The following is a 12500-nucleotide window of genomic DNA, read 5'->3' as shown; positions in this document are numbered from 1 at the left end:
ATGATGATGATGATGATGATGATGATGATGATGATGATTACTACGACGACGACGTAAATGATGATGATGATAGCAGCGAGTAGGTAGAGGGAAGAATAGGACAAAGATCGAGAAATAGAAAAGGACGTTTAAAAGTGTTGAGAAGTAAAGAAGAAGAGAACAGTCGTTGAAGTTAAAAGAAAACGAGTGGTGTTAGGTTCGTGTGAGTACGACGAACATAAACGCGAATAAACTAGTGGTAAGATGAGGATGAGAAGGTTGAAGAACAGACGAAACACTTTTGTAGGATATACATAAGATGTATTCACATATGTATGTATCTAATGAGTAATAGCGCACTAACCAATTACAAAGAAAGAGACGAATTCTTTTGTTTGTTTCTTCATAGAAAACCCCTTCATAGAAAAATGAACGCTGAAGTAAATTATACGAGGAGGGCGTGGGTGAATGGGTGGGTAGAAGTGGAATACGGGGAAGGAATGGATTAAGAGAAAAAAAGAGGGGCAAAAATTTCGGAGAAACAGACCCAACGACGGTAGAGGTATTTCTCGATTCGACAGATAGGAGGAGGTGGAGGAGGAGACAGCGGCGGCTGTGTATCGTATGAGAGTTATTATCTGTAGCCGGAGGCGTTGCGATTTCAATCTTGAGCGCTGAGAAAAAGAAAAATATTTGAAAGTACACACGGTATTGTTTTTAAACACGGCGATGCATTAATCATCGACGGGATTAATAATAAAGGGGAATTAGAATGAAATGTTTTATGTAGATTTTATCGTAAAAAATAAATTCTACGAAAGCAAAAAAATATATATATATATATATATATATATATACACGCACACATACGTGTATAAATTTTGTTGTTAATTAACGCAGATTGTTTAGAATAGATTTTCGTAAAATGATCTTTTCATAGAAAGGACGAGGATAGTAGGATAGTAGGGTAGTTGGTTAACTTCAAGTTTATAGTTCAAGTATTCGAGAAGATCGGCAAGCACGCGTGTTCCTCGGTGTCCAAGATAATGTTAGGAGCGTTTGCGACGACAAACTATCGTCGAAACGCCTGTGTGATAGATATTCGTGATACATGTCCCATAGGGTATCATCAAGATGACCTAATTACGACGCTCGTCGAGTTCCGAGCGTAGTGTAGTAAATCCCGGTCACCGGAAACCGAAGCTGTTGCTAATGCTACTGCTACTACTGCAGTTGCTGTTGCTATTACTGTTGTTGCTACTGCTATTGCTACTGCTATTGCTATTGCTACTGCTACTGTCTGACGTTCTATCGTTCGAATACCTCGAACTTGGTATGTTGGACTGACTTGAACGTCTCTCTCTGTTTCTCTGTCTCTCTCTCTCTCTCTATCTTTGTCTCTCTCTTTCTCTCTCTCTCTCTCTCTCTCTCACTCTCTTTCTATCTTTCTATATCTCCATCTTTCTGTGTTACTTTGTTACGACGGCGAACAGCTGTTCAAACCGAAGAAAAGTCGACCTATCGAAACGTACGCAACCCAACGCCAACACGTATTCGTTTATTTAAATAACGTTATCCTCCTTTTTCCTCTCAGCGTTGAAGAATTTTTTCTTTTCTTTTTTTTTCTTTTCCTCCTTTTTTCGTCTTTCTCTTCTTCTTTCTCCATGACGGATAAATCATTCCATCGTTTCATACTTCTTTATTTTTTTTATGCAAATCCCAACAGGGAACGAATAATTCGTTCTATCGTTACGATGCCCGAATTTTTTTGCTACGATCGAGATATTTCCTTTTTTCCTTTTTTCTATTTTCTTTTTATTTTGTTTGTTCTTTTTTCTCCTTTTTTTTTTCCTTGTTTTTGTGTTTTTGTATTCCGTGCAAAATCAAAGCAATTTTTTTATCAGTCTTTCATTGATAAAACAGAGGAAATTGTAATCATCTTTGCAGTCAATTTAATGAAGGACAATATGAATGAAAGATACGTAATATACATATACACGCATACATATACATATATATCCACGAGAAGTTCGTTAATCGTTAATAATTGTTAATAAATTTATTATAATCGATTTGAATGGATTTCCTTGATATACGTCGGATAAACGTTATCCCTTTTACTAACGATAGAACAAACTGAGTAAATTAATAAATACTTGATTATATCGTTGTTAATGAGAACTCTATTATTACGCTCGTACTTTCGAAGATGATAATTTCTCGAATCGATGAATAATTCAGCGAGAATGCTAAGATCGATCGACATTCATTCGCTTCAACGATTCCTTTCACCTTTGTAAGAGATAAAGAGAGAGCGAGAGCGAGAGAGAAAGAGAGAGAGAGAGAGAGGGAGAGAGTAATAAATGGATTCGTTAATGAAACATTTTCTATGCCCATTAACAATAATAATTTTAACAGGATAAATAATTTATGATTTAAACACGAACGTGTAGGTACAGAATCCTTTTTATATATATTTCAAATGTTAATATTATTTTCGTAATTTATTTATATAAACTTCGTTCGTTTTTTATTGTTTGATTGTTTATTTGTTTATTTGTTTTCATTCTTTCCTTCCCTCTTTATTTATTTATTAAATCCAACATAACGTAGTTATATCGATTAATGTGTTCGCTTACTCGTCGCAATTCATTCGTTTCCGCGAATCCATCTAATTTATACGTACATATGTATATCGTGATACGAACTCGTAAGTATAGGTTACATTGCATACACATACATATGTAAACGCATAGAAAATGTATCGCATCACGTTGAACGTTTCATAAAGCCCGCCCGTTAAATATGGCGCCACGGTAAAACGGTCGGCGCGAAATTTCGAACGCTTTTCTCTCTGAACGCTTTTAACTTGATATCAAAGCGTTGTGTCGCGCATATGTAAATTCGCGATGAATTAAACTACGACTACGATCGACGCGGCGTTACAATGTTTAACACTGTTTGCATGCAAATTTTATTTGCGCCCGAAGATCGATCGACAAACTCTTCCTTGCAAACCGGATGCATTAACGTATCGATCATCATCATCATCATTATAATCATTATCATTATCATCATCACCAGCATAATAATAATAATAACAATAATGATAATAATAATAATAATAACAATAATAATAATAATAATAATAATTATTATTATTATTATTGCAATTGAAAAATATATTACGATAATCATAAAAGAAAATGATCGAGAAATACCTCTCATTGGATTAACGCGTTAATTAAAACTATATATAAGAACGTTGATTAAACGATTGAAATAAAATAAATTTATCTTGAAACTTTTTCACCTATCCCTGAGCGTCTCGTTGGAGACAATCAGATAATTGGGATATTTATTATTTCTTGACAATATAATTAATTCGAAAATGAAATCGTTCGTTAGATCCTATAACAAACATTGATGAAGAACACGCTCACGTTCGATTTCATTTACGTTTTTGGTTTAATCGATATATATGTAAGTAGGTATGTCACATATATACATACATACATACATACATACATACATACATACATATATATTATATATATATATTATATATATATATATTCGACAGCGTCATTCGCGATGCAGCACCGACGGCGACGGCATACGAGAGAATAATTGCCGCGCTATTTTACGAGCTGTTTTTCTAGGACGCGTCGACGATCGACGATGGCGCGTATATCTCGTCCCTCGTTTGAGCTCGTTCGTGCAGGAAAGGCAAAATGCATTTAAATTGTCATCCCCTTTCCCTCCTCCGTCACCTCCCTATCTCCATCCCCATTCCCATCCCCATCCCCATCCCCATCCCCATATCCATCACCATCCTACCATCACCGTCCTCTCGTCCTCCACTATTTTTCTATCCCTCGCTCACTCTTTTTTACCCTTCCATCATCGTGTTACGATTCCCTTGCGGCGGGAAGAAAATTTTTCCAATGGTGAAAAAAATATTCTCGATCGTGTCATAACAATTTATCGAATCGCTTTTCCTACGTAATATTATCGTCGTTGTTGTTGTTGTTATTATTATTATTATTATTATTATTATTATTATTATTATTGTTGTTGTTGTTGTTGTTGTTGTTGTTGTTGTTGTTATTATTATTATTTGTAAATCTCTTTGATATGCTCCAATTCCAAATTGTTAATATAATTTTTGTCAAAGGATTAAAGATAAATTATTTTAATGTAGAGTAATCATTAAGCGGTGGTTAATTAGATAATAATAATTAAATTTCTTTGATTATCAGATAAAAGATATAAATAACTATTATGTGTATATATATATAATATATTATACATAATATAAATATTATATATATACATATGTGTGTGTACGTGTGTGTGTATGTGTATATATATGTATATAAATATATACGTAAGTGCAATTTTCCAACGTTCCTGAGTTCCGCATCCTGACATTTCGCTTGGAACATCGCCAGTAGATGCTGCAATGGAATCGTGAAAATAAACGCGCGTCGATCGACCTGCGATCGGTGACTGCCGTCCTCGTCGTCGTCGTCGTCGTCGTCGTCGTCGTCGTCGTCGTCGTCGTCGTAGTCGTCGTCGTCGTAGTCGTAGTCGTAGTCGTCTTCGTCATGCCTTGCGTTTTATTGTTTGTTCGAAAGAAATCTTTAACCAAGTTGTTTCTATCAGTCCTTCCTTCCTCCTTCTCACGGCACGTTTCTCTCACCAAGACCGATTTAAAACTCCCTCTCTCCCTCCCGTCCTCCCTTCCTCTCTTCCTCCCTCACACTCCACTTTGAAGTTTATCTTTCTCGGTAATGTCGAATTAAACGAGTTTAGAAAAGAACAAATCCGTCTTTCGATCGATTCGAAAGTAATTAAAATATATTTTTTCAACATTGAAATTCATTTTGATTAGACGAGAAAACATTTTCGATTTAAGTTTTCTTTTTTCTCTGTATGTCATAGAGATAAGATAAATTTGAGAAACGTAACGCAACTCTTCTAACTTTGTTAGAACGTTAATTTGTTAATGAAATGTTTCTAATTTCATGGGGGGGGGGGGAAATATTCCTATAATTATATTGAAGATATAATATATAAGAAATAAAGAAATATAATAGATAAGAAATAAAAACAAAGTAAATATATATCATTAAAAAATATATATATATCCCCGAAAGATTAAATTAAAAAAATTTCTCTCTCTCTCTCTTTCTTTCTTTTTTAACTCAGCAATCAGACATTAGTTGTTGATTTTATTATAAAGATGACACTTTTACTCCACTTTTACTATTAAATTTTTTCAACGAAGACATTTTCGATCTCGCACTCGACGAATTAACACGTATATAAAGCAATAACGTGCCTTTATGTGTGTCGTCGTATCTTCTCTATCTCTTTCTCTCTTTCTCTGTCGATGCCCCGGCCGAATGGCGAATACGTGGAGAGCAATGTTGGGTCTTTAATGAAACTTCCGCTCTATAGAAGGAACCCCACACAACTTGCTTTCTTTCGGTGATGATCGACTATGAACGGATAAATGTTGCTACTCGATATCTAAAAAAAAAAAAGAAGTAACAAGAAAATGAAAGAAAAAAAATAAATAAATAAAAAATAAATATTAATCGAAAGACGATCTTTAATCTACTATCGTATGTGTTTTAGAAAAAAAGAAAGAGAGAGATTTTTGTTATCTTAGGAATGAAAAAAAAAAGAGAGAGAGAGAGAGAGAGAAAACAAATAGAATAAATCATACGTAGTAATCATTTCACTTATTTAGATTTCACGTTTGCTTGGTTCATTCGTGATACGATATTTCATGAAGCTATCGATAACGTTATTAGTTAACAGTGGAAGTGGCTTTAATCTTGTTACGTATTCGCATCGTTCTTAATTAATGAAACGTTATATATGAATGTATTCATTTATACATTTATACATATGTATATATGTATATATATACATATATATTATATATATACGTATACATACATAAATATATAAATAAATGGATTATAGAAACGAAAACATTTACTTTCCGATATAAAATTAATCGACGTTTAAAAGATTAAAAAAAAAGTCGAATTTAGAGTTGGAGATAGGTAGATAGATAGATAGACAGATAGATAGATAGAAAAATGTATAGAGAAGAAAGAGAGAGAGAGAGAAAAATAGAGAAAGAGAGAAAAATAGAGAAAGAGAGAAAGAGTGAGAGAGATTTCTGCAGAGAGAAACTCTAGCTAGTCATCCGTACGAATTTATTGATCACCACGAGGCTTATGTAATCCCCGGCCTTTGTCCCTTGCATTTTATTTCCGTTTCTCATTCGGCTGGAAACAGAAGGGAAAAAAAAGGGAAAAAAAGGAAAAAAATGATAGGAAGAAAGAAAGAAAGAAAGAAAGAAAGAAAGAAAGGAAGGAAGGAAGGAAGGAAGAAAGAAAGGAAGGAAGAAAGAAAGAAAGAAAGAAAGAAAGGAAGGAAGAAAGAAAGAAAGAAAGAAAAGGAAAGGAAAGAAAGATAGGATGTTTCTAGTCGACGCGACGCACGTAATCTTTTCCCGCTTTTTACCTCTTGGATTTCACCTTTCACCGACGTTATCATCGTCGTAATAAATGATCGTGAAAGAGAGCAAAACGTTTATAATTTTTCCATTCGTTGCACTTCCTATCGTGCGATCACACGACGACCCATTCGATATAACATTCTATAGTTTTCTATAGTGTTGTATTGGAAGATAGACGAAAAGACTAGGAGAGGGAGATAGATATGGTCGTCCCATAATCCCTGTGTGTGTGTGTGTGTGTGTGAGTGTATATATAAGTTCTTATAAATTATTCAAAGAAAAAAATGACACAGAAGAAAGTGAACTCGACATATTTTCAAAATGAATAGGAGACGTGTTCGCTTACTGACGTACATATATCTTAGCGATACTAGTTAACTCTTTATTATCGGAATTTTGTATTGTTATCAATAGAATTGAACGATATGTAACGTGAAACGTTGACGTTTAACATAACACAGCGAGGCATTAAGTTTTATGACGCGAAAAATAAAAAAGAATGAAAACTATATATATATATATATATATATATTAAAAAAAAAAAAAAGAAAAAAAAGAAAAAAGGGAAAGAAAAAAGACAAAAATTTAAATTAAATGAAATAAAATGGTACGAGCGTGTAACGTGAATAGTTATATGCCGTTGGGAGAGGGTTAATTATTAAAAAAAAATGCCGACGACCCGCGTTAAACGAGAGGCGTGTCAAAGCACGAGTGTCTTTTATTTCTCAATGGCTACCAACTTATAAACTTCTTCTAGTAATCGATTCGTTTAAATGTTCCCTTGAGAAAGAGATAAAGAAAGAAAGAAAGAAAGAAAGAAAGAAAGAAAGAGAGAGAGAGAGTGAGAGAGAGAGAGAGAGAAAGAGAGTGAGAGAGATACAGAGAGTGTGAGTGAGTGAGAGAGAGAGAGAGAGAGAGAGAGAGAGAGAGAGAGAGAGAGAGAGAGAGCAAGAGAAAAAGAAAATCTTTTCGTTCGCAGAAGCAGCATCGGCAGACAGTACTGGTAGCGAGGCATCGAGTGGAGGAGTGATCTTCGACTTGTCGAAGCGTTCCCTGGCAACAAATCAGAGCGGTGCAAATCAAGCACGAACTACGAGAGCGACGACGACGACGACGACGACAACAACAACAACGACAACAGCAACAACAATAACAACAACAACAACGATAACGACAAGGACAAAGAACGAAACTAACGGCAAGATGGTGGCCTCGATGCACAACCTCGAGGATCTTGGCGTAAGCCACCCGGCTAGTGCTAGTGGGAACGAGAGACAACAGCAACAGCAAGTTCTTCAAGAGAAACACGCTCACGTTTATAGATCAGCACAAACGGCACAGGACAAGAGGAGTAGGCTGAGCAATGTGATAAACAATTTGAGAAAAAAAGTGCCCGATGGTAGGAGTGGTAGTGTCGTCGGTGGTATTGGCGGTGTTGGTGGTGTTGGTGTTGTTAGTGGTGGTGGTGGTGGTAGTGATTCACCGATTCGAAAGGAGGAGGATGGTAGAAATAGCGTAGAGAGGAATCTCGAGACTTTAGAGAAATACGTGATGACCGTGCTGAATGGTGTGATAAAGGACGAAGAGGAGGAAGGTGCGGAAGGGGAAGAGGAGGATGACGACCGTTCGGTCGAGAATAAAGACACGGAGAAGCCAGCTGTTGGTAGCGGAGTAGGAATAGGAATAGTAGAAGAGGCCAAGGACGAAGAGGAGGAAGACGAGGATTCGAAGGGTCCGAAATTCGAGCCCTCGAAACCGAACGAGAGTAGAACCGAAGTTGCTGTTTTACCTCCGGGGCATATCGAAAAAATGAAGAGCGATCTCGAAGTTGATAACGTTCGTTGCGAATACGGAAGCACCGACATGGATTGGACGGTTGGTCCAACGGAGACAGCCATCGAATCGGCTAAGAACGTCGTCGAGTCGGGACATTCTATGTCACCTCGTCTTCGTTTGTCCTCCTTCGATCACGAAAAGAGCGATTTTTACGAGAGTTCTTCCTCGAAAGATTTGGAAAACGATAATCATCATTCGCGCCAAGAATCTATAGAATCGGAAGGTGATAAGAGGGAGACACGTTCCCTCGGTATGATCATTATGGAAAGGTTGGATCATCAAATCGTCGAAGGAAGAAATACAAGCACCGTAGACGATATCGTCGAAAATCTCGAGCTACGTGATACATGTCGTGACCTATTGAACGATTTATTAAACGGTATCGATCAGTGCGCCGATAAAATGAATTCGACGGAAATTGCTAACGTCGCTCGCACCTTCGTTGATACCTTCGACGAGCCAAGAGATTCTCAGGTAGCTGAGGAACTTTCAACTACGAGTTTTCATTGCAGTTTACCCCTCGAAAGGATCGCTTCCGTTTTGCAGAATTGTCAAGCTGCTTCTACCGCTGCTGTTGCTGCTGTTGAAACGTTGACGGTTCAACAACAGTCTTCTTCTTCTTCTTCATCATCATCATCATCATTATCATCATCTTCTTCTTCCTCAACTTCCTTATCCTTATCCTCTTCCTCCTCTTCCTCTTCCTCTTCCTCATCCTCTCCTCCTTCCTCTTCTTCGACGTCTTCGTTGTCGTCACATCAAATCGTCGCAAAACCATCAATATCGAAACCACCTTCGCCAACGGTGAGACATCTCTGTCTTTATTGCGACAGAAAGTTCTTGTCTATATCCTTACGACAGAGACATACCGAGAGGGTTCATCAGTTGGGCGGTGGTCGTCGTTCCGAAAGAAATTCTCGAAGACCTTCGCAAAATTGTCAATATTGTTCCGACAAGTGTTTGGACAGTTTGGAGGGTCTTTTTCATCACATGGCCGGAAATCATTCCGACAAATATCACGCTTGCGTTCAATGCTCGACGAGATATTTAACGAGGGAAGCATTGCTCGTTCATATGACCGAAACGCATGCTTCCTCCGCGCGAGAAAGGACGACGCCGCAAGTTCAGGTAAATCATATTTTACTTTGTCTTTATATATATTTTCCTCGAATTGTTACGTATATTTAAACAAATAGAATCGTCCTAACCGTGGAATCGAGATTTTAATCGCTTATATATAACCTTTTTTTACTGAAACAATTCAAATGCGTATATCTTTAATTAAGACGATTGTATTTGGGACTCCGCCGATTCGTTTCGGTTACTACTGTTACGAAACTCGTAAAGCAAACGATATCAAAAACTTAATTAATTTATTTCTCGTGGATTAAACGCGATCTCCATCTTCCAAGTTGTCTAATTCTTCCCGTGAACGTTGTATCTGAATATGCAAATCGATTTTCCTTTTAGGAAAAGATGAAGGAACCGAGCCCACCGTGTAAGGAGGTCGTTTGCCAAAGTTCCAACGAAAAATCGGACGTTCCGCCCTCGAAAGAGAGAAGACCGTGTGACGCGGAAACGGAATATCGATCGGAGACTAGCCTGCTGAAGCACGTCGTACCGACGACTACGAAGGACGTTTTCAGCAATCCCGGTAGCCCGGAGTTCGATAGTTCCTTCTACAGCAGCGTGAGTTGCAACATTCGAGAGAATTTACTTCATCATCTAGATGGAAAATTGCAAACAAGCACATCGTCGTCGAATAGTTCGTCTATGACGACGACAACAACGACGACAATGGTGACGACAATGACGACAATGACAACAACGATGATAACGACGACGATGACGACGACGATGACAACGACGACGACGACGACGACGACAACTATGGTGGCATCAGCGACGGAATCAAAACCGCAACAATCCTTTTACGAGCACAATAACGCGAATCAAATCCAATTTCCGATCGATATATCGTTAACCGCGGCCACGCCGGTCTACAATAAAGACTATGCCGTTGAAGAGTACGAAAATTCGAGCGAGTACGCTCAGAAACCTGGAAAGAGTAGTAGGTCTCATCCACGAAGGGTTTCCTTCGAGAAGTATAATTTCCCAAGGAAATACGATGGCAAGGAACAGTGGACCTGTTCGATCAAGGATCTCAGTAAATTCGATATATCAACGCAATTATCCTTGAGGAAGAAGCAACAAATGTTGAAGGAACGTATCACCTTGAACAGGTTACATCAGATATCACCCCTCGTTAACTCGATCCCGAGTAACGATATCGTTCAAACTAGTCTCGCGAATGAACAAACGAGCAAAGAAAAAAGTAATAAAGACGCCGAAGAGTCGATAATCGATCATCCTTGTGCGTCTTTACGAGATGATAATGGCCTTGATCAGTCATCGTGTCTTAAAGCTATTGGTTTGATCGATCGACGAGAGAAAGAAATTATTCGGATGGATCAGCCCGCGGATCAATCCCTCGGGTCTACGGAGTTTAGTCTCGAGTTCGGCAATTTCATGAGACTACAGAAATGGGACGATGCTGGCCATGCTAACCCGAAAATGCAGAAAGTCATTTACGCCGAACTCACTGGCGAATGGTCCAGACCGAGGATTTATATTTGCGGTGCCTGCGCTGCGAGACACGTGAGTCTCTCTCTCTCTCTCTCTCTCTCTCTCTTTTCTTTTTTCTTTTTTATCAGATTTTTTTTTTTTATCAGATTTCAATCCCATCGGATCAAAATATTTCAAAAATACGGCTTTTTGTTTCTAGGTGACGTTAAGGGAAATGGAAGATCACAAATCTTCGATGCATCCAAATGTTTGGTGCTCCCACTACGAATTTTCTGGCGATCAGCGTGAACTTTACAAACATCTGTTTCTACCGGGACGTAGTACGCCCACGATCAAGGCTAAGAACGCGATAGCTCCGGAGAAAATTTGCACGAAGTGTTCGAAAAACTGTAGTACACTTGCGGAGTTGCACAGACACATGCTCGAATGCGGCGGCGATCAGGCCTGGTTGTTGGGGCTCTTTGGTAACGGGAAAAAGAAGTGCAAGTGGCGCCCATTCGGAAGTCGTAGCAGAAGACGACGTCAACGTGGAATGAAAAGAAATATTCAAAATTCTCAGACACCGCGTACGAACGTGCCAAGAGAGAAACAACCAGCTGGGCCTAGGGTTCGACCTAGTGACCGTAAGAAAAAAAAAAAAAATATAGATAATCTTCTTTAAGTTAGACACTGTGTTCCCATTCTATTCAACATATTTTTTTTTTTCTACTTCGTCTCGTTCTAATCAAAATTTCTCTTCGCAATTTAAAAAAAAAAAAAAAAAAAAGAAACAGAAACATCAGTGATTCGATTCAACCTCCCCCTCCACACACACACACACCAAAAAAAAAGAAATTAAAAAATGAGGAACAATAAAGCAATTACTTTCGAATTGAACGTAGTTCGAGAATCATTCTAAAAGTACCTCGAAACGATTATCAGTAAAAAGATCTCTTGAGAACGTTATGATCGTATTGTCCTCAGGTGAAAGCATTCAGAAAATGTTGGCCAATCTGCCGCCCAAGAGGGCTACCAGAAAAGTTTTACAGGACAGCACGTTGAGAACTCAAGGCAGACTACGTACGGTAAGTTATAATCGAGTTAGAATGAAAAAAAAAAAATTTATCGGTGTTCGTAGTTAGAAGAAAATAATTTCCCTCGGATGTCTAATAATAACGATGTCTTTTTCTATCGGTCTCTTGGGCTCAACTTTAGGAAAAACTATAGGAATAATTAGAGAGAATACAATAGAGTGGATTATATCATTTGAAAAGTAATTAGTTAATTAGCCAAATATATGTAATATATTAGTCTTGCTTTCGTATCCTAAAAGATTCATTTCTATAATCGACTGCCTGAAAAGTTTGCCTGTTAAAGATTATAAACGTTATGTGACCCTAAAAGCTTCGTGGCCCGACACGAAAAAGTCAACCGAGTTGATAATGATAAGACGATGAAACGCATAACGGCTGGTTGGAGTGGATGACACGGATATAAGTGGAGTATTGATTAGCTCGCACACACTCGTCCATGCGAAAGCTGTACGAGCTCTCTCTCTCTCTCTCTCTCTCTCTCT

The 12500-nt window shown here is 37.9% G+C and overlaps 1 protein-coding gene across 1 annotated transcript in view; it reads left to right on the top strand.

Moving 5' to 3' along the window:
- The window catches only part of LOC122629393, a 63158-nt gene that overhangs the window by 34579 nt on the left and 16079 nt on the right, over window positions 1–12500 (top strand). The window contains exons 4-7 of the mRNA XM_043812777.1: window positions 7503–9487; window positions 9830–11017; window positions 11145–11568; window positions 11909–12009. Of these exons, the coding sequence (XP_043668712.1) occupies window positions 7503–9487; window positions 9830–11017; window positions 11145–11568; window positions 11909–12009 (3698 nt within the window). The remainder of the gene's footprint in view (window positions 1–7502; window positions 9488–9829; window positions 11018–11144; window positions 11569–11908; window positions 12010–12500) is intronic.

The sequence above is a fragment of the Vespula pensylvanica genome, chromosome 5 (genome assembly GCF_014466175.1).
Source record: "Vespula pensylvanica isolate Volc-1 chromosome 5, ASM1446617v1, whole genome shotgun sequence".
Classification (NCBI taxonomy): Eukaryota; Metazoa; Arthropoda; class Insecta; order Hymenoptera; family Vespidae; genus Vespula; species Vespula pensylvanica.
This window is presented reverse-complemented; position numbering and strand designations above follow the sequence as displayed.